At 44.6% G+C, this 23,393-nt stretch overlaps 1 protein-coding gene across 1 annotated transcript in view; it reads right to left on the reverse strand.

Moving 5' to 3' along the window:
- Positions 1–1,850: 1,850 nt before the first annotated feature.
- BACH2 (BTB domain and CNC homolog 2) overlaps positions 1,851–23,393 on the reverse strand; it is a gene marked incomplete at both ends in the record, with an annotated part of 43,490 nt that continues 21,947 nt past the window's right edge. Inside the window, 3 exons of the mRNA XM_080342951.1 lie at positions 1,851–2,330; positions 6,644–6,850; positions 15,066–16,604. Coding sequence (XP_080199077.1) covers positions 1,851–2,330; positions 6,644–6,850; positions 15,066–16,604 — 2,226 coding nt within the window. The remainder of the gene's footprint in view (positions 2,331–6,643; positions 6,851–15,065; positions 16,605–23,393) is intronic.

Here is a 23,393-nt window from a genome sequence, read left to right on the forward strand (position 1 = left end):
GTGTGAACAGCTGGTTGTTTTTTTTCAGCAAGAAAAATCTCAGCCAGTAAAGCACGTGACAATTGTCGTCCAGGATAAAGCCACGCAACCTGGCACACGTAGGGCAAAGAACCACAAAATAAAAACTCAGTACACTTAGAATAATAATAATTATTATTAAAAAAGCATTAGGAGGACGTTATTCTGTCTACACTGTACATACAGATGTTATGCTTGGAACGCTGCTGTCTCACCCAGTCATAACATGAGTCAACATTGCCTAAGATACAAATCCAATACAGTCACAACTAAGCCAATTCACTGAGTAGTTTCCTTTGAGACAGCGTTCTTTCAGCTGTGGTTTGTGCTGAGGGCAATGCTGTAGGACCAGAGGATCCTGGAACACAAGAACTGGATGGGTAAGACACCGAATCCGGTGCTGGCAGATGTAGGTTTTGTGATCAGAGGATACAGTGCTAACTCGACTTCTATAAGGAAACCAAAGTCAACAACTAGGGGTCTGATCCTGCAACTCTGCCTACCCAGGCAGGATCAAGGCAGGATCACTGTCTTCACCAGACCCATCTCTGCAGCCCGGGTCTGGAGAAAACAGGTAATGTCTGAGGACAGCTGAGGTGAGGCTCTGGGGACCAGCCGGAGCAGCAGTTGCTTCCATGAGTAAAGGATGCAGAGCGGGGCTGGAGAAAAAGTCCCCCCCCACAAGTGTATCGATGTGATCTCCATTTGCTTTACTTCGTGGAACGTATGATGAACTGATCCAGTTGTCAAATACTTTTTCTCTAAACAGTGAAATATACTTTCCCCTATAAGAATCCAAAAGCATCATTAACAGCACTTAAACTTGGTTTGTGAAACAGAAAAAAGTCTGAATATAAAAATAATTCAAGCAGATTCTCTTTACAAATTGTATAGTGAATTCAGTATTTGGCAAGACCGTTTTTACTACATAATGAGCTCCTGAGTGTTTGTCTATTAGCTAAAACCTTTCTATTTTCTTTAAGCCATAAAGCAAAGAAAACCATATACTCAAGTTATATTGAAGTCATGACTTCATTTATGAAAAGAGGTTTGACCAGAAACTCAGTGCAAGTGGCAAAGTTGACCATTACTGTACAGTATCTGCAAGAAAATAAAATAACTCCATGTTGCTCAAGTGGCACAAAACGACTGTGCCAAAAAAATTGTCTATAATAAAATCTCAAATAAGTTTCCAACATTAAAATTTTATAAATAAGTACAAATTGAATGATATTGCTGAACTGCGAACCGAGAAAAAAAAATTATCGTGTAACAAGTTACCAAACTAGTTCTAGCATTGAAGACAAAAAGGAATGTTGGAACTTGTTTATACAATAGAAATGAAAGCTTCCAGTTTGTAGGATGAGAAAAATTGAGGCATGCAGGGAGTTTTGCATATGGATATATATATTTTATATATATTATATATAATATGTACAGTTTAGCTATAAAACTTTGATGTGTAAAGAAGCTGTCTTCAATGAAAAATTGAACATTCAGAGGAAATTCCTGAGTTAGGGTTTTGTGACATGGGCCACTGAGAAAAAAAGCTGCGGTTGGGTCCTCAGAGGTGTTATGTCCATCCCTGTTAAGATTGAAATCAACATACAAAAACAGACAGTGTTGCCACTGCTTCGTTCCCTGCCTGAGCAAGGGATAGCACCATTGTGAAGAGAACTCCTGCTTGTAGAGAGGAGGGAATACTTAAAAACAGTATTGCTGCTAAGACCACTGTAGTGTGCACCAAATACGTTCTTCTAGACAACAAATGAACACTGCCACTGGCTGACTGAAGAACACCTGACCAGGTGTAACGGCAAGGTTACAAGTCACTAGGTGTAATCTTTCCTAGGTTGTTCATCTGTTGTACATTTATCAGTCATTTCCTGACAGAAGTCTACCGTGACCGTTTGGCTGCTCTGCTCTGGCGGAAGCTCTCTCTCGGAGTAAGTACCTGTGTCGGCTCCATCCAATCCCCCGGCGGCCGAACAATTCTCTGAGACGTTGTTGGGCAGCCAGGGTGCTGCCAGTTGCACCGAGCCTTGCTCCGAGCAGCACTGCATGCTCTCCCCGACGCACTGGGAGGTCACCAGGCTCTGCTCCACGCCAGCTGGGGAGGGGCTGATGGTGGTGGCTGGCTGTAGATCCATGGGTCTGAGAACGGGGCAGTATCGGTGGAGAGCTTGAATCTGTTCCGGGCTCTGCATGTCTCTACACACTTCTTGAGAAAGACACGAGAAGTTGTCTAACAATTCTCCCATGCTTGCTTTCAGCTGGTTCCTTTCTGAGAGCAATTTCTCTTTCTCACACACCTGGAAAAGAAAAAAGGCATCTTAGGTTGAGGAAGGGTTGGATATATCTGCTGGCTGCACGCTCTGGTCACAAATACAGTGGTTCCCAAGAAGAACACCAACACGTCAGAGCTCTTTTTATATGGGCAGAGGAACAGTCACAAATATGTCAGGCATTTGACCACCATAAGATTTGTGTGGACTGCAGTTTGGGAAACACCTGGAGAAAAACAGTTGATTTGGAAGGACAGAGTCACAAGTTAACCTCAAGAGACTGTTAATTCCTTTAATAATCTAAAAATGCTTGATGGACGATACAAAAATTTCTGCAAGAAACATTTTGATGGGGAAAAGCCATTATCCATCTAAACAAGAAACCAGGGTTCAGTTCCTAAAGCAAGGATATGCTGCAGAAATTCGGTTCACCCTCTACCTGCCGGGCCAGTCGGCCAGGCTGGGTGCACCCCTTGGGCCCACGTGCCAGCTGAATCTCTGTTATCCCTGCGAGGTGCGTTAATCAGAGAAGAGGATCTGGGTTCAATGTGTGCTCTGTGGCCTGGACTGTGGCTCATGTTCTTCTGTCCTGGTGTTTATTGGTTTGGGTTTCACCTTATCAAGATATTTTTATGAAGATGTATATGAAAACCCTGAAGGTCAGCAGGTGCCTTAACACTCAGTACAAGTTCAGTGTCGTTTCCCCCTTGTTCTGCGCAGGCTCTGCCTCCTGTGTTCCCAAATGTCCTCCTCTACCAACATCTAGCTCAAGTGTTTTCAGAGTGTCACTGTGTCAGTGGGCTGCTCTAGGAGGGGGCTGGGTTAGGGGCAGGACAGCATCGGTGAGGAGAGAGAGACTTGTTTTTTCATGTAGGATTCAAAAACCGGGAAAAGGAGCTCAGGTTGTTCTGCATCCGACAAAGCACCAGTGAGGCCCCTAGCCCCAGCTAGCGCAGGCTGCTGTGTGATGTTCTGTGGTGGGATCGTATCGGTCCTTATATATATCTCAAGGTGGGTGTCAAGAGGATGGAATCAGATTGTTCTGAGTGGTGCCCAGTGATAGGATGAGGGGCAATGGGCACAGACTGAAGCACAGGAGGTTCCACCTAAACATGAGGAGAAACTTCTTTACTTTGAGAGTGCCAGAGCACTGGAACAGGCTGCCCAGGGGGGTTATGGAGTCTCCTTCTCTGGAGACATTCAAAACCCACCTGGACACATTCCTGTGCAATCTACTCTGGCTGAACCTGCTTTAGCAGGTGTGTTGGACTAGATGATCTCCAGAGGTCCCTTCCAACCCCAACTATTGCATGATTCTGTGATTCTAGCTTAAGTCTGATGTGGTGGTCCAGCCCTCATGGGGTGAGCGCTGCCCTCCCTGTGCTCAGGAGGCAGATTAGAGGGGTCAGGCACAGAGGGAGACCCAGCCTGGAGTCATACCTCTAAAAACCGCCATTGATTCAGTGTAGACCAACTGGGGTGGTTCTACTGCATCACCTTCCACCCCAGGAAGATCGGCATACAGCTTGAGGGTATAGATGAGATTTTGTAGAGTACCAGAGCTATTTCCGGAGCTGAGCTGGGCCTGAAAGTGGTGCAGCTACGTACCTCACCCAGTAACACTGCTAAACCCAAGCTGCTTCGGCATCTGAAGCATGAAAACTCCACAACTCGGATAACCCAACCATGGGTGGTTGTTGACAGCTGATAGTATTACCCAGGGTCTGAATCCTGCACTGGAAGCATACAGCTGGGCAAGTGAGAAAGAAAGCAGTGCGCATGAAAAGAACCAACTGCTAAAATATTGATAAATCTATCAAGAAAGCATAAAAATAATAAAAAAATAAACAGATGCTCAAGTACATCTTGAGATAATGAATTATGGAAGAGAATATGCTGTGAGTTTGCAGGGAAAAAATGGAATGTGAGTGGGTAGATGGATGAGTAAAGGGAAAGCCGGTACAAAAAATTACCTGTCAAACTCAGAGAATATGACCATTTCACTCAGTGTCTGCATGAAACCATCTGGGTTAAGAAGATGGGTGACTTACATGAATTAAGTGCAAGGGACTAAAGGGATCTTTCTTAAAAAGACCCAACCGAGTGAAAAACCCTTCAACCCTAGAACCACTACATAATTCAGGAGACTGGAAATTACTGGCCACAAAGTGGACAGAAGATGACAAAGGAATTCCCAGCGACCATGTATTATGTGAGGTCAACTGGAGTTTCACAGCTGGTTCTTCTAAGAGTAAAAGTAAGACCCTGAAGCAGACTACCTGCTTGGACAGCATGCCTGTGGGGGGAGGGCAGGAGTGTTTGAGAGGCCAAGATCAGGTTGCATAAATTTAATTTTGCAGCTTTATACTCTTGCATATCGTGACTGTCTTTTTTACAAAAGCCCTTTTTCAGAATGCCACACTATATCACTACATACTCCAGCTTGCTAAAGAGAAACTTCAACATTTCTTTTGAAGAATCTTGCACCTCAAAGGGTTTTTGCTTAATGAAATTCATCAGGGACCAGGACCACAAAGGTCACTCATTTGCCTTTCATTCATTTCTCTGAGATGTGTGTGTATGCTGATGAGAGAAGGGGAATTAAAAAATTTATTTTGCCTACAAAGAGTTGATTATGTTAGACAATAACAGTAATGTGACAGACAGGATTGCATACAGCCCAAATCAATTTTCAAGTGAAGGCCATATGTATAAAGCTGAACCCCTCCTTGCTGCTAGTCCAGCCCTTCGAGTGCTGCCCCTGGTGCTCTGCTCTGGAGAACAAGAGACATGTACTCCTCCCCAGCATCAGCTTGGTGTGGAGGGCCCGGCATGTGCAGCCAAGCCCGGAATCGCCTTTCCTGACCACCTGCACCAGGAGCTGCTCTTTCAACCTGCAGAACCCCTGACTCACCCCGCACGCACTGTGGATTACACTCAGTGCAGGAAGCAGTTGCTCACGATTTTGTTTATCACCTTCAATGTCTTGTTTGTTTTGCATCAGTGAAGCACTACTCTGAACAATGTTTTGATTTTTGTTTCTTTTTTTTTTTTTCCCCTGGGGCTTCAGCAGCACGGCATCTGAAGGCTTCACAAGCCTTGATGATTTAAGCCTCCCAACCAGCTTGTGGGGTCAGCGTCACCTCCATGCTACAGACGGGAGACAGACAGGCAAAGGCAGTGAGTGAGTAACACAAAGTCACTCCATTTTCTGCCACTTGTGAGGTGATGGCAACTCAGCTTCTTCCAACAGATCCCTGCTTCTTTCACACTACGTTTGCTACAGCTTGTGCAGAGAATGAAGCACAATGAAGCCTGTACTAAAGGCCACTTTAAACATGCAACCTGTTATGACAAGAACAAGAAGTACCCTGCTCCTCAGACCCACGAAGTTCAACCTACAACTCAGCATGTTTCAAATGTGCACATAGACACTGAAACCAAAGAGACTCCAAATAATCTTTAATTTCAATGGAAACTGAGTACACAGAGATTTGAGTAAGGAAATCAGCTTCAGTTCCTTTTGTTTTATCTGTGTGAATACATCACTCAAACCCTTGGATATTCAAAAGCTGGGTTTAATGTTGGACTCTTAAATCTACGCTGTGTAACGCAATTAAACTGTCTGGTCCTGCATGCTACACACCCACACTCCTCGTAACAGCTGAACTGGGAGTATGACATTATTTTTGACATCTCAGAAAGTGTTTAGGACTTTTAAGCAGATAAGGAAGTGCCAACCCGCTTTGAAGTTCCAGTGCTGCATTCCTCCAGCTGAGTGACACCCTGTAGACATGTCTTTCTCCATGACCCTTGTCTCAAGTCCTTTTTTTGCTGTGTACCAGCTTGCTCTCTCAATGGGCAAGAGATGGCAGGAGAAGAGGAGCAGAGCCCTCAGACCAGAGGGGCACTGTCAGAATGGAGGGGAGATTTTTCAGTTATGGTGCCTGTAGCTAAGATGTCTACATCTGACATGGCTTTCCAGGTGATGTTGTTTAGCAACGGAGAGGAACAGCCACTTCTGGGCTGTATTTCACCTCCTCTGCTGTGGGATGAGACAGATAAGACTCCACAGGTATCTATTTCTCTTCACTGACTATAAAGGAAACCAGGACAAATAGTTCCAGCGCAGGTGTCTATATTGCAGACATCTGTGTTTAGGAACCCAAACCACACCTGAGGTGTCCACACCACGACTGAAAGAGAGACGAATTTCCTGCGCACCATTTAGCCTCGCTCCGGTTACCTCATTCCCTTAGATTAAAACAGGAATTGCTGTCAGTGCCCTGCAAGTTGCCATGCGAGGGCGAGTGGGGCCGTGGCGAGAGCACACAACTCACCAGCTTGCGGATTTCACATTCTAGGTTCTGAATACAATCCAGTTTCCTCTTGCGGCAGCGCTGAGCTGCAATCCGGTTCTTGCTGCGCCGGCGGACATCGTGGATGAATTCGAGCTGCTCTGAGGTTAGCTTGTGCATCTTTATCATCATCTGGAAATCATTCCTTGGAAGATCTGTGATTTGATCAACAGGAAAAGGAAGTTTCACCTAAAACAAACAAATACAAGACAAGAGCAGAGAGTCATATTTTGCTTGCTGAATGCAAGCCGAACAACTGTGAGCGGAAGGATGATTACCTACGCTGCCGCCCCCTAAATAAACAACACACCAAGTCTGACATTGAGTGAGTTCTTAACTCTCCCTTGCGGCACGTTGTGTAGGTCTAGCTGGTAAGGATCAGATTATAATTGTATCAAAATCAGCAATATAGGTGAATCTAAATTTCTAAAAAAGCTCTAATAACAGATGTTCTTGCATTAAAATAAGGGTCTGTCCACTAAGAGACACGGCCTTTTGGAAACAGTGAAGTACCTTGCTGCTATTAATTTCAAACTAGTTTCAAGGAATGGGCTATTACCACAGCAGGAAACCTGCCTCTGCATGGCCTCCAGGACTGAAAGTTTGATTAGGTGCGAGTTTAAAAATGCAACCTGACACCTCAGGTGGATGAAAAATACCATACTGCAATTAGGAAAGGATGTCTAATCAGCATTTCAGCTGAGCAGTACGTCACACAGGAAGGAAGGGTCAAGAGTGTGATGTAACATACCCTACCCTGCTAAAATAAATGCATTTTGAATTAAACCAATAATATTTTTGTAGATTGAAGAGCACCCAAGTTGCATTTCTTAAAAAACAAACAAACAAACAAACAAACAATCTAAACCTTCAGTTACTTGCGGTAAAACATTTTCCCTTCAGGTCATGAACTGCCATCCCATTTTGACCACAAACCATGTGACAGTATCTCCAGGTTCTGACTTCAGGAATTCCGACCATCTCTCCAACTTGTTGCAATTATGCATTAAAGTAAAGCAAAACACAAAGGTACCAACAACTTGGAGCAACAACCACGCTCTGTCCCAAAACCTGGAGAATGGAGGACGTGCTCAAAGACGTCTGTTAGCTTTTTTCCCCAAACCTATCAACTAGTTCCAATCAAAGCGAGCACCTTTCCCTACAAACCCTGCTTCACTTGTAACTTGAGACCAATAACATGACTATAAAAAACAATCGTGTTCCCTGGTGGACTGCTGTGTTTGGTGGTAGAATAAGAGTCAGTTGACAAAGCTGAAGAAGACAACTGAGTAATTCGATTGACCCCCTTTCTTTTTCTGAGTCATACCCACATTGCCCAAAAGATGGCAGTAAATATTTACATTTCTGTCCCTATTTAGTACAATCCAACCTCTCGAACAAGGAGACTATTCTGCATGCAGGCTACCAAAGAAGACTAACTTAAGTTGCTCCACCTAAGCAAAAGATTTGGGTTGAAAAGGTTCCTTTGATATTTAAAACATGGTTATCGTCTTCAAACAGTGCACTTTAATTATTTAGAGATAAATAACAGCACAGATTAGAAGTTTTTTTCACCGGAGAGCTGGGTTTGCAAATGCAGAACAGTTTGTTGAGGACACATGTACACAAACACACACTGGTGGCCTCTGGCACTGACAGTCCTGGACCTGCCTTGCTCATAAGCTTGTGTTTCCTTGTCCTTTTCTATCATTTCTCTGCACACCTCCAAGCTGAGCAACGTGAAATTCAGTGCAAACACCTACTGCACCCTTTCAGATGGTTTCATGCCCTGAACATTGCCCTCTGCCCCATGTGTCCAGACACCGCTTTGTAACACGCTACTTGACAGGTCAATTAAACCAGTGAGAAACACCAAACGCTGCCCCAATTCCCCCGAACTGCTTGTACACACGAAGGCTGACCTTAGGCATGGTGATGTGGACACCCTTGTTTACAGACTGCTGCCTAATGACATGAAACCTCTTTGATTTCCTCTCCCCAGCCTTCGTACGATCAACATAAACTCAGTGTCACTTGCTTTTTTTCTCAAGCTTCAACCAGGGCCTGAAAATGAAAACAACCCATGCTTTCCTCTGAAAGACACCACAGTTTCACAGCAAAAACAGCCCTTTCACGTTGCCAGTTTTCCCTTATTTTCTTAAATCCACAGTGGAAAGCGATGTTAACTTTATTTCTCCTTCCCTCTCCCTTTCAAAACATATTTACTTGCAAGGAGGAGATGTGCTTACAGCTGGAATGGGAATGAAAGAGAAGAAACTTAAATCTGTCAGGTAGAAGTTGCTGAAGGGAAATGGGAAAATAAATAGAAACAGAGTCATAAAAAAGAAAAAAAAAAAAGATTGAAAATAAAACTATCTACACTGCAGGTCAGAGACTGCTATCAGTAAACCCAACATAATCCCACTCCTGTCACAGGCAGCACTGCGCAGGATTAAAAATGTGAAAGGGAGAGTGGAAGTGAGTCAGACTCATTTCCTTCACCATTCACAGCATTTTTATTGCCTGTCTTCCTCTCTGCAATTAGCTGTCAACTGAAAAAAAACCCTCACTAAGCCTTTGGCCTGGACACAGTGAATAAATACAGCGGGGTATTGCTGCAGAGAGAAGCTAATGGTGTTTCACATCGGCGCAGGGCAGGACTCTCCCCTATTTATCACAACAGAGCAGTAAGTCAGCCTGCAAGCACTGATGACTGTGCCATGGGTGGGACTCATCTGACCCACTCAGAGGCATCTGAAGTGAGGGGTTGGGACTGGGTCATGCCCAGGTCCCTGAAACTGGCGTGGGGGACAGGGAGGCCTCGGGATGGCAATGTGTCCCACACAGCTTCTCCCTCCTCCTGGCTGCAGAGGAAGCAATATAGGACTTAGAAAAGATGCTGCATCTTACAGTATCTAAGGCAGGTGAGAGAATCACAGAATCACAGAATGTCAGGGATTGGAAGGGACCTGGAAAGATCATCTAGTCCAATCCTTCTGCCAGAGCATGAACACCTAGACAAGGTTACACAGGAATGTGTCTAGGCGGGTTTTGAATGTTTCCAGAGAAGGAGACTCCACAATCCCCCTGGGCAGCCTGTTCCAGTGCTCTGGCACCCTCACTGAGAATAAGTTTATTCTCAAATTTAAATGGAACCTCCTGTGTTCCAGTTTATACCCATTGCCTCTTGTCTTACCATTGGTTGTCACCAAGAAGAGCCTGGCTCCATCCTCATGACACTCACCCTTTACATATTTATAAACATTAATGAGGTCACCCCTCAGTCTCCTGTTTTCCAAGCTTAAAGAGACCCAGCTCCCTCAGCCTTTCCTCATAAGGGAGATGCTCCACTCCCTCAATCATCTTCGTGGCTGCGCTGGACTCTCTCCAGCAGTTCCCTGTCCTAGAACTGAAGAAACCTTACCTGAGGTGGCTGAAAAAGGACAGTAATTTTTTTCTAAGATGTGTAAGGAAAATCCACCAAATACGTTTTCTCGTAAACTTTTTAGCAACTATGAATTTTATACAGGAAATTACTGTGTACTCTTTAGTTTGGCCTATTTCAAATTAGAAAAGTAAGTGAGATCCCTGCTCTTTCCAGGAGTTACTTCAGGCAGAGCTAACCCTGCAGAGCAATTAAATCTTCCCTATCAGCACAATTACTCTTTCCCTGCATTTTTACACCAATACAACAAACAGGTACTTTTCTGTCACCACTGCAGGCTCCATTGCCCCTGGCTCTGGCTGATGCCCTCCTGAGAGGACAGCCAAGCCAGTCTGGTGGAAAAGAAAACTCGTTTATGATTTTGCGGCATTTTTTTTTGCCCATATTAGCATTAGGATGCCAGTGTAAATGTCACTGCTTTGAGTGTCTCAGTCACAGCAGCGGTCTAGACAGACAGGGATAGCCATTGACTCAGCACATAAAACGCCCATATATAACCAATTAATCCCTTCAAGCTTCACTAGTTAGTGCCAGCTTGGATCATGTGCCAGTTACTGCTGTGCTGCTCACGTACAGTACTAGTTACTGCTGCTGCTCTCCCCTTTCTCTTTTTCTTTGGAATAAAGGAAAGGTACAAGGCCCCGTATTCCTTATTTCATGAGTAACATTAGCTTTTTCACTTTCTTTATATCTAAATTTCAACATCATCTTCCTTCAGCTGCCAAGTGCTAGTAAAGACAACAAACTTCCTAAGCCTGCCTTAATATCACAATAGCTAAAACATGGAGAGTAACTTCCTCACATTCAAGTTTATAAATCCAGTAATATCAGGAAATCTGGGGTGACCTATCACTGAATTCTGGGGAGAAACTACATTCCAAAGCAAGCTCCTGGTTGTCCTTTCTATGTCATACTCTTCATTGAGTAGCAACACAAAGCAGTGATGAAGACTCATCTTAGATAACTCAGTACAGCTCCAGTAGACTTCTGGTATGGCAAGTTTAGTTTACCCTTTTTACTAGGGCTCTGACTTTGCTAAGCATCAGAAGTCAAACACAGAATGGGTGGCGGCCGGTCACTTAACATAGAGGGTTTTGGACTCTCTCTGAAGGTTATTTGCTTACAATATCCTCAGTGGTCCATCTGCATTAGTTCTGTCTTTATGAAAACTTCCTTTGAAAAGTGAGTCACTAACCCAGGCAGGAATTTTTTTTAAAATATAAATGAAAGAGACATTGAATGCAATTCTCCAGATAGTAATAATTCTTGGAAAACTCCACCTTTTACCTCCTCCTACCCTTGTTTATTATTTTCCTAAGAAAACTCACCCATCAAATTAGACTGAACTGAGGTTTTGTTTTAATTGCTTGAGTAGTACAATATTTTTTACGAGTTTCCTAGCACAAAAAACCCCCACAAACGCATAGATACTTGCTGAAGAAACTGAATATCAAGAAAAGCAAGTAGTGCTGAAGTTTCTGTTCCTAAGTAGGTTAACAGATTGACAGACTACTTCCTTCTTAACAATTCATTATTTCAGGGCTTATTGTTTTGTTGGTGCTATTTTAAGCAGGATTGTCAGAACCTGCCTGCAAGCACCAAGCGTAAGTCTCTAGTATTATATCCAAATAATTGATTTTTAACAACCTGTGGAGGCCTGAGGCAGCTAGGTGAAAAGAGCAACACAAACTGTTAAATATTTCTGTTGAGTCCCAGCAGACCAAGTAATGGCCCCATTCCTGCAACTCTGTAACATGGGGACACCCCCAATTGCACTTGCTGCTTCTAGCATGAAGCCTTCAGAAAGGGAAATCTCAGAAGATTCTGGGTGGCTCCCCTAACAGGAAGGAAAACGAAAGGCAAAGAAACCCTGAGAGGATTTATCAGCGGTGTTATGGGGACCGCCACGTCCTCTGGCACTGCCAACTGCAGCCTGCACCCCTGTATGGGACAGAGAGGCTGGCTGCAAAGTGGGGTCACCTTCACCCACATGGCACTCACGTCAAGCCCTAGCACCCCACTTTTGGCACTGAATGACTTGGGCATGTCCTGCTGAATGGCATCCATCTGCGGGAAAGTAGAGTGTCCTAAAAAAGCAGAGAGAAGAAACCTTTCACCTACTTCTCGCACAATCGATACGTGGGCAAATGATGTTTTGTGACCTTAATTTTGGCACCAATAGCACTCTAGGACTCAAATCAACACCAGCAAGGTCCAAACTCCAGAGGAACTGAGCAGCCTCATGAGATAACTGATGGTCAGAGTCCATCAGGCTTATTCCCATTAGGCCGTCTCACCCAAACGAAAGCCGACCGGCAGCAGAAGACCCTGCACGGCCGATCTCCAGAGGAGCAAGTGCCTGTGTGTCGCCCCCAGCTATCTTATCAGGTGCTTTTGGAAGAGAAGCCCAGCAAACATTGTGTGACCCAATACGACAGGGGGTGAGGGAACTATCTGGAAAGCTGTTAGGACAGTGAGGGCAAACTGACAGTTCCAGGAAAGGAGAAAGATTCCCATGCAGGAATCCCAAGGACAGAAAGCAGTCCATTTCACACCGCTGTGAGTCTCTCCTGCCGTTTCAATGGCAAAGTGCAAAAAGTGGGCAGAGGGACTTACACAAGAACTTCGTGTTGCCATTAGGTATCTTCTGCTGTCTGGTTTAACATACCCTGCACTGAGGTTTCCACACAGGATTGCAGGATACATGCCCCAAGTCGCTGTATAAATACAACATTGTCTAATGAGGCTGCAATGTCCTTTCTTGTATCGGTGACAACTTTTACAAATTAATTTTTCAGACAAAATCCATACCCAAGTACTGGTGTGATCTGTCTACCCTTTGCTTGCTCAGGATAGTGGAGTGCAACATCATGGAGCATTAATTTCCTCACCATATTTTTAGTGCCTAGCAGTCCTAATCAAAATGCCCCGGGGAAAAAAAAGATAAAATGAAATTTTTAAAAAGTGGAAAAAAAAGCACTTTATCAGCAGTCTCAGGGAGAAAACTTGCTCAGCACAGTGTAGAAAATCTTCCCAGGAGGAAGCCAATGGCAAAACCAGGTGGGGAGTAAACCCTTCCCAGCTGTGCCCCAGAGGCAGACACATCTGCCTGACAGTAGCAAACCAAGATGGTCTCCCGTAGCCCACCCGCCTGCTCCTCTTGTGAATGTCCCTCCTCTCATCCATGCTCTCCTGAACACATAAGATAAGACAAACTTTTTCAGGAAACCACCAACAGTCTCCTGTATCCTCCTTATTTGACTCTTCTGGGCTCATTTTTGCTCCAGCATCTCCACACAACTAGCCAATTATGACAGCCCCAAAAGCCTAACCTCCTGCCCTCTTTGCTGCCTCACGCTGTGCATTAGCCTTTGCTGAGCAAGCAGCATATGTGGGTGGAGATCTGATGTTCACCTTGGTCCTATTCCCTCCTCCCTTCCACCCCTTGTAAAGTCGGAGCTTCACCAAGTAACCTTGGCATTGCCAAGCAGAGTGGTTCTGCTGCAGAGCTTCCCAAATGAGGTCCTACACATGGTATCCCCATCAGCCTTCCAAGGAAACTCCCTCCTGCATAGTCCCCAGCTCAGGACATCAGGACAAACAGGAACCATCCTTTCACAAACATCAGTACAGCATGACAGAGTTTAGGATACCAGAGGCTTCCCAGGCTGTTCAGCCCTTCCTTAGAGCTAAGTAACCAACTAAAGGAATCACCCACATCTCTGAAAGGTGTCTTCCAGAGCCTGGGATGTAGCTGATGTAAGGACTGAGGGATAAAATCAAATTCACTCTTTTAATCTCTAGCCCACAGCTGAGCCCAACTGGTTCTGTCCTGGGTGCTCACAGCATGTTGAACCCCCCAAATTTCCACTTGCTGCCCCCCATACTAAAGCATAAGCTCTCAGTGGAGAACTTCAGCATTACTAGAGGAGCCAGATACACAGTTGCACCCAGATGCTCTCCAGGTTATGCAGTTTCCTAATAAAACTCCAATAAAACATTGAGTCTCTTTTCAGTTTCTGGACTCCACAACACTTCTACATAATGTAAGTCTTCCCTAAAACTAGTAACTTCACACAGATGGTTTATGTGATCACACTTAGCAGTTATCACTGCAGCATCTCCAGCTGGCCCATCTCTAGTTTTAGAGAGGGGCCTCTTCCTCCTCCCTCTTGTGGGAGAGCTGCAGAGAACTCATAGCTCGCTATTCAGTCCCCAACCGTCTCCCTGCCATTCTTCTAAGAGTGCTGGAAGTTAAAGGATAACTCCTCTTCAAGACCACTTATGCAACAGCTGATAGAGCTCACCACCAAACAAAGTGGGGTCACAGGCAGGAAACATGATCTCAGTTGTCACTTAATGGAGGCAAAGCCCATTACTTGCATGTGCAAGAGACACATAGACACATGTACACGGAGGGAAGACGACTTGAACACCATTCCTGCAGCCAAGGGTGGCCAGCTATGCAACTGTTACACTAATTTCACACCTCTCTTTTCCCACTCAGTCTCCCTCCTCTACTCGAGCTGCTAGTGGTAGGTAGCAGTTACTCTTGGTGTAGGTTGCCCGACCCCCTGTGACAGCAAAGGCTTGAGGTTGCTGGAATCACCTCAGCAAACTAAGGATGAGGAACGGTGCTTTGTGCCGCGGGTGAGGGAAGGAGGAGGGCAGGACACTGCTAGCAGACTCCTAAGCACAGGAATGAGCTCTCATCAGTCAGCAATTCGCTATTGCCCCACACGCAAATTCTGGTAAGTGCCAAACACCTCGGAGGTCAAGCAGACCCATTTACGTGAAGTCAGCCATGCGCACTCAGCTGATGAGGGAATAAATAGAAGTTACTCTTTGCCCCTATAAACAAAGAAAGTGTGGGGGAAATGCCAAGTCATTCAAGAGAATCAAGGAGCAATTAATTGGGTCACAACAACTGCGATATATGTACTTATCTTAAATCCCTACCTCATGCCCTCTGTCTTGCACAGGACATGATTCACTGTCTGCTTCTGAGAATGACCCAGACTCATCGCTGGAGTTTGTTCCATAGGATGGCTCACATTTAATCTGGGCTCGGACTGGGTTGTACAATCCATCCCCCACCACGCCGGGCTCCTGGTGCTCGGGCGCCAGGAATCGGGGGCCTTGGGAGCATGGGGAAGAGGAGAGCTCGCAAAGACGCAGACTGCAGGGAGAGCCGCCGCTGCCATCCTCTGCGTAGGAGTAGGAAGAGCACGAGCTGGAGGTCCTGGTTCTGGTTTCCAAAGGAGGAGAGCGAGGGCAAACTTTAATTGGCACCGGACAGCTGGTGTTTGGCCGCATCCTTCCCGGCAAGTGATCAGCTGTCAGTCCACTGTGCGAATAGGTCTGGGAGCTGGGGAGAGACTGGCTGCTGCCAGCCCACAGACCCTTTGGCACAGTCTCAGTGAGGTCTTTGTCCAAGCTGCTCACGCCGGAATATGAATGCACCGAAGTGTTTACTTGGTCACAAGCGTTTGAAGAGAATATAACACTCCTCCTGTCCAGTTCCCCTTCTTGCTTACAGAGAGTTTCAAAGCCGGGCCCCCTGAGTGGTGATCCCACTGTGAAGTTGGAAGCATCCTTCTGCATGGCATGGGACTGTCCGTAGTTCCCTGTGAAAGGGACGTAATCAGTTTTGTGGTCACCCTGAGTTGTCCCTTTTTCAAAAGGGCATGCTGGACTCCTGCCAAAGTGCTGTTGGGAAGTGCTGGGGAAGCCAACCAAATCTATGCTTTTTGTTCTGTTGAAGAAAGACCGCAAGCAAGAAGGAGAGGACCCACTTTTCGGCCTGTCGACGCAAGTGGGGCTTGGCTGCTTCCTGTCCATTTCAACATCCCCTTCTTTATCCCTGATGTCAGGTTCATCTCCAGACAGGCAAAGTGTGATGCTTTCTTCATCGTTCTCTTCATTCTGAGGCTCGCTTTTTATCTGCCCCATAGCCAGTCCTGATTTGAGGCCATTTCCAGAGCTTTCTTCACTGAATGTGCTTGCAAAACCTGAGGTACTGATGTGTGATGTGTTGTAGACATTCTTGGTACAAGCAAGCTGGTATTTCTTGTATCTAGGGTACCGTGTTACTGCATCTTTGTCCAAATTGTCCTTGCTATCTCTCAGCATGTCTGAGTCAGGCAGCATTCCTTCGCCTTTGTCTGCTCCAGCAACAGTGGTTTCAAAATTGAAGGGCTCTTGGTGCATCCTCTCTCTTGGGCAAGATATTTTTGACGTCTCCATCGTCTCCTCTTCGTCTCCATCCGAGTTCTCCTCATCGTGCATGCGCTGACAGGTGGTATCTTTTTTGCACAGGAACAGGCCATCTTCGTTGTTCAGCAGCTGTGTCTGAAGGAAGCTGAAGCAGGAGTCCTCCAGGTTGTGCATGCGCAGGAACTCGGCGCAGTGGATGACCTCCTGGATGTTCTCTCTGCTGAGTAACAGCTTAGCAGTGTAGGCAAACTGTAACAATGGACCAAATCCCCTGACAGTGACCTGCAAAAAACAGAGAGAGAAATTGCCAGTGTTACCATCAGCTCTTGCTGTCATCCCAAGTCCTTTATTGTGTACTTAGATAACCTAACAGATCTAGTGTCCAGAAATAAATCCTGCTCAGCGCCATTTATTGGTCTATCAGGTCAGCAACAATGGTACCTCCAGTAGCTAAGCACTGCACCCTTTATCTTCCTCCTGTACATCATTGTACAGGTTGAGCTCAGCATTATTTTTCCCAAATATCTTGAAGACCTGTGAACTAAGCCTCTGCTGCTGCAATAAAAGACTAAAAAACCAAGCTGTTTTGGATGCTGCTAATTCTTGGAAGGATCTTATTTTAACTGTTATGCAGCCCACCACCCCATAAGTACCAATTCAAATTCGATCCTTCTGCCCCAGTGGAAGCTCTAGTGAACAGTAGTTTCAAGTTTAAGATACCCTTTAAATACTAAAAGTGTCTTGGGAAGGAAACATTTAATATTATAGAAGAATTCACAGAACATATCTTTCTGCCTCTTTCCAGGGCAAACTGGTTCCTCTTTTTCTTCTCAGATTTTTGCAAGTCATTGCCGAATAAACGCTGGGCAAGTAATGACTGCATAGCTCTTTTCTCCATCCCGTGGAGATCATTCCCCTTATATCATTCCTGATTTCAGTGAGTCTGAGGTACAGCTAACAGGAAAGAAATCCATATTCATAGTTCAAGTGATATAAAACACTCTGAGTCCCGTCTCAGTTCATAATTTCCCACCATTTTCTTTGTAGAAAGAGTAACAATTTCCAGGAGAGTGATCTCCAGGTCTGAGCTATGTACCACTACTTGTCCTTTTTTCTTTTCATACCATCTATGCAATATTTTACATTCTCATGTCATATACTGAAAAACAGACACTTCCTCTCCCCAGAATTTGACAGTGACATCTTCACATATACCTATCAAATAACTTGCTAAGGCACATGGTAAACTATAGATATTGTCTAATTTTTGACCAAAAATGCACTGGCACTAACTTCTGTTGCATTTTTTCCCCCCACAATGTGCAGGAAACAAATGTACTAGAAAAACTGTATTCTTCATGAAGCAGCAAGAACCTGCTTCAAAACCAGGGCTCACCATCAAGGATAAAGCTTTCCCGATTGAGTGCTTTGTCCACTAAGTTGAGACCTAGGAGACCACAACTCAATTTCCTGCTGCATCAAACACCTTCTACACAACCTCGGCAAGTCCATTGAGTCTTGATTCACCAAGACACCTTTTTGCCTTGCTTGCAAGTGGTATTCACAAATCTGAGTTCCCTATGTTTTGCATACCAGTGAAAGGCATCTAGATGGCATTCAGAGCACCCAAACACCTACAAGTCTGCGCAGAGCCTGCAGTCTGCTTCTGGCCGCAGATATCTCTGGTAGATGTTCCCAGCTCAGTTTCTTCTTTTAAAAAAAACAAGAAGAGGAGGTACTACTGTCCCCTTTTTGTAAAATGGCCTAAAGATGAGAAGAGGGACCTAGAAAGTAGAAACCAGGACCCTTCCCCAGGCTGTGTGGGTTCAGACTCACACTTCCCAGCTCCTCAGAAGGATATGCTATCTAGTGGATATGAGATACCCTGAAGGTGAGCTGCTTTTCCCTGTCCTTCCAGTTGGATTAAGGCCACTGAGCAAGAAGTTGCTCGAGAGGTTGGTGAGACATCAGGCCATGAATTTGTGATGGGTCTTGTTCGTGATTAGCATAAATCTTCAGTGAATAATTTGGTTCATCCCAATGAAAAGCCTATAAATTCCCTATACTGCCTCAGGACCAGTGTTAGAGCTCACAGATTTTTATAGAAAATCCCAACTTCCAGAAACAAGCTTTTGTTATTCATAGATCTGCACTTGTAATGCTGGATTATGAGATACCACAAGTCGTGCAGACTTTGATGGAGAGAAAAATATTTTAAAACACCTCCAAAATTGCTCTCAATAGCTTTTCCATACATAATATTACTGCTGTATCTGCTATTTTAAGAAACAGTGCATTTTCATGCACATACTTACATACTTGCACATTCCTGTTTTACAATGCGTCTCTGGTACAGAATTGCCTAGATTTACAGCTGGCTATTAAACCCATCTCTGCTTTATCAGTGTTACATTTTGTGCCTATTTGTTAGATTATCAGCTCACTAAAGGCCTATCTGCATTTTATCTATGCAGCATGATTAACAAAATTGCTCGGGAACTTAATGAGCTACTCGCAGGCTGATGTTTCTCTTTGATAAGATCTTCAGTGTGGGGGCTTACATATTGCTACACATCTTGTCAGCTCTGCAGCAGTGTAGGTCTGTAGGAGAAACCATAAATACCACCTGGGGTTTTGGGGTCCATTTTTGATGAGGAGGGACTGTGGAGCACAAACCCAGCTTTCCTGGCAGTTGTGTCACTTGGCCACTAGGTGGAATGGCTGGAAAGCAAATTAAAATAATTTTCCGTGCGGGGCCAGGGTTTCACCTGCCTGCCCGCGACACGCTGCAGAGCCCCAGGCTGACTCATACCAGCCCACAGCAAGGCTGTCTCCCACGCTGACTCAGGTTTTCACTCCCAATAAACTCCTGTGATAACAGACAGCAGCAAGACAGCTGTTGCAGCTGTTCAGTGATGGATGCATCAGAAGCAGAGCCTGAGACTGTGCCACGGGCTCCCCATGATGCCCGGTAGATGCCTCAAGGGAAGGATGATGAAAACACTGGTCAAACATGTGCCTTGACTTCATTACAAGATCTTACCCAGTGACACAATTTTCCACAATCTCACAATTTTCAGATCCAGAGCAGGAAAGTTTCTTATCAAGCACCCGAAGCTTGTCATTGCCCTCAGGGAGGAATCTCTCAAGTGTGAATGCTTGAAACTGCAGAAACAATAACTTTGGTAACAAATGCATGCAAAGCTTGCTGCCAACTGTGAAAGCCAGCACAAACTCTGTTGCTTGAAGATGTCTAAATATTGATTTGGCTGCCATGGCCGGTCCCCTGCCTCAGCCCCACCAGTTTTGGGACCGCCAGCATCTGATGCATTCTGGCAGGAAGGCTGGAATCAAGGCACTGGAGCATGGCTATGAGCACCACACACTGGGAAAGAAAAAGCTTTGAAGCTGCGTGTATTACCATCACACACGCATTTCTGTAGGAAGAGGTAAGAACAGTCTTTTGAAATGATTTGACCTGACTGATCCATCCCAGCAAAAATAGCTAGTGAAACCAAGTTGATCTGTGTTTGCAGAAGGAAACAGATCATTTCTCTGATATAGCAGTCTCCATTTACACGTGAGAGAGACCTGGATGGGTAAAACACATGCCAGCAAAAATCTCAGTTTATTTTTTCCCCTACTGTAAACAAGATGCCATATGTCCAAGATCTGTTTGCTTTTAGACCTTATTTTCCATATAAATGAATGTTTAAGTAGGCAGGTCAAGTTGTGGGAACCTCCACTGGACACCTTGTCCAAGCGCACATGCCAAGTCAGTGCTTCCCTGCCCTCTGATCATTTGCTTTACTCCAGTTTCTACCCATTTCTATTGTTTAAATGGAATTGACTTGCTACAAGAAAACCAGGCAGAGAAAAGGTAAAACATACATAAAACCAACAATGCCCACACAGACAAGAAGAGCAGAGCAAAGATTTCAGCTTCTTGGAGGTTTGCTTTCCCTTATCTTTCAAGGCAGGCCAGGAGAGTACTCTCATGTACTTGAAACATGCCAAACACCCTGCCAAGTCTAAGGATGAATCACTTTGTTTTGTCCTCCTCCTGTACCCGTCTGGTTTTGTATGCATTAAAAACCTTCTGCACGCTTAGTGCACAGAGGACACGGCTACTGAAGCCCTACCTAAGCCATCTGGGACATCTTGCTCTACAGCAATCCAAGAGATAAAGCACAAGGGGGTACAGGTGCCTCCTGCCTCTGCCATGCTGCCACAGGTACTCCATGCTCAGTGTGTGCTATGGAGGTCTATGTCAATTCAGCGTAGCGGCAGTAACAAGCCTGACCACTGCTAAGGTGAAAGAAAGAAACTTCTCCGGCCCTTTATATGCCACTTGTCTTTCAGATTGAGCTAGCTGAGCCAGGGGATGTGTTTTGTCTGTCTATGCTCTCATGAGTTTATGATACTGAGGAATGGGCTGGAAATAGTACAATGATACAATCACCGTCAAGAGAGTTGTTAATCAGCATTAGCCATATTGAATTTACTGGCAAAATACAGACAGCAGCCCTGCAGAAAATAAGCATGAGAAATCTATTTTAGTTCAGTCCGACAATGCTTTTCTCCTTAGAGTCCGGTGGAGTGCGATGCTCTGGTTAGCTTTAATTGATTTAAGTGACCAGACTTCCACTACTTCCTCTGGGAGATCATTGCCAGACTCTACTTAAAACCTCCCCATGAGGAAATCTCCCTTCCCTTATTTTCCTCCATCACCTCTCATTATATTTCCTCAATGCATTCTGGGTAATGCTTCTTCCTTCTGAAGAAGTAGCATCATCGTTGTACTCTCTGCCTTCCCTTCTTCTTTGGTTGATATTGTATCATTAATGTAAAACTGGCTAATTAAAGGAAAACAATATTGATCACTGTCAGATGGGAGAATAAGAAGATGAGATGAGAGTAAGCAATGGGAAATGCTAGTAAAGGCAGCATTACAGATGCCAATACAGAGCTTTTTTAGCACAGCATTTTTTTAGTACTGGGCACGCACTATTCTAAAATTAGGAGGAGGGTTAGCTCACTTCCACATTTGGAACATCGTAAGGGACTTCTAGGGCAGAAATTCTATTTTAAATGTAGTTGTATGCACGCCCACAGGCGCTGCGGGAGACACAGCACTGCAGCTGAACTCTCTCTGGCTCCCGACTGGATCGGGTCTTCTCTATGACAGCCGATCACACACGCTGTGGAGGCCTCCACGTTGTTTTGAACACACGGGACATGGCCTCAGAGCACATGCAGAGGTCTGACATTTCTGTGGATGAAGCTGGACTCGCTGTGCACTGTGGAGTTCATCAGTGCATGATCATTAACTGGCTGCCCAGACTTCCAGATGTCTCAAAATCCCAGACAAACAGATAAAATCCTCCAGTTCTGCACAGACAGTATTTCTTATGGGGGGAAAAAAGAGGTTATTTCCAAAGGAAACATGGCTGTCTGGTAACCCTATTCTGAATGGCATCTGTATGAAAAGCTGCATCTGGAGCAGGGAAGGTCAACCAACCCCTGCAAAACGCCAGCAAATCTGAGCTCAATTTAAAGAAGAGAAAAGTGATTACGGGCAAGGAAAGATCACTGTAAACATGTAGGAATGTAAAACTTGGCAAGGCAATATCTAAAATGGAGCGAGAGAATGTTTACAACAATCTGATGCATACTAACACATCGAGAACAGAGAAAGATTGTCTAGTTTGCTATGGGGTGCTATTACTGATTGCAGTGAGAAAAAACTGAAGAAATGAAAAACTCAGGGACTTTTTCCTGACTCTTAACCTAACAGCGAATTCAGTGACATCTTGGAAGGCTTTTCTGGGAAGGTGATGGATACTTGATGTCTGAGTTATTGCAAAGCAAAACTAACAAAGCATAACCTTGTTCTGGTGAGGTGCGCTTTGGTAATTTGGTGGGCTTTGATAATTTGGTAGGCTTTTCCAGCCGTAATTTCTGTGCTAACGAGGGCACAGTGCCAATGATCTTCTAGTAAACAGCACAGAAATTCAACAGTGAATGCACGTTAAATTGTTTCTTTTCAAATAAAGAACACCTGGGGCATGCTCAAAGAACAAGCTTTTTGGTGGTGGCGTGGGAGGGCAGAGCCCCCTCATCCCCTCCTGGGATGCAATGAGAGGGGCAGAACATTAGTTGCTTAATCCCATCGAATTGAGGGTAAATCAGTCAGACCTTCAGACCCACTGAGAACATAAAAGTCCTGATGGAGCGGCACAGGCGCAGATTATTGTATTTATGCACTTGAACAGTCTTGTTGAAATCAATAGTACTGATGGGTTTTCTGTGAAGCATGCAAGCTGCTTGTAGGATTATAGATTATAATTTTAGTATTTTGATTTTGAGGGTAAGTTCATCACCAGGCATCTAAAAACAGTTACAAACCCCGCATCGCTAATCTCCAAACATCGATTTAATTATTAAGCCACTTTGTGGGGAAGGAAGAAAGAAAAATTGAATCAAACCTCTAATGCTGAATATTAATTAAAAAAATTGTATGGATACATAGAAGAAATGCGACTGTTTCTTGCAGAACCCAAAATCATTGTTATTCGCATACTGTTTTCATAGCAGGCCTGCTGTGGTACCCGTTTTGTTAACGTTTCAGTGTTGCTATTGTGGTCTAAAGGTGTGTGTGGAGATCTTTTAAATCCATCTCAGCCCTGAAGTTTGTCTAATAAGACCAAGGCTGTAGCAAACAAATGACTAACTTCTCACTCGGCCAGTGTGTTCGTAACACTATAACTTATATAATCAAACACATGCTAGAAATAGAAGATAAGATTAGTGACAGTTAACTGCTGCTGTTTTTCTCCACAGCCTAAAGAAGGTCTCTGGGATTAAATATTAACTCTAATCTTATTTGCTAAAATTAGCGCATACTGTATTATTTTTCTTTTATAGCCAACTGCAAGTATAGCGCAGAAGTTATTTTCAGAGTGTAATCTGATAACCAAAATCAGTCACCAAAGCTGTTATTCCATTAAGAGTTAAGAGACTTCCTAGTTATTTATTAGTTATTTTTATTTGGGATGGTGGACCCTGGCA

This window comes from Nesoenas mayeri, assembly GCF_963082525.1.
Source record: "Nesoenas mayeri genome assembly, chromosome: 3".
Lineage (NCBI taxonomy): Eukaryota > Metazoa > Chordata > Aves > Columbiformes > Columbidae > Nesoenas > Nesoenas mayeri.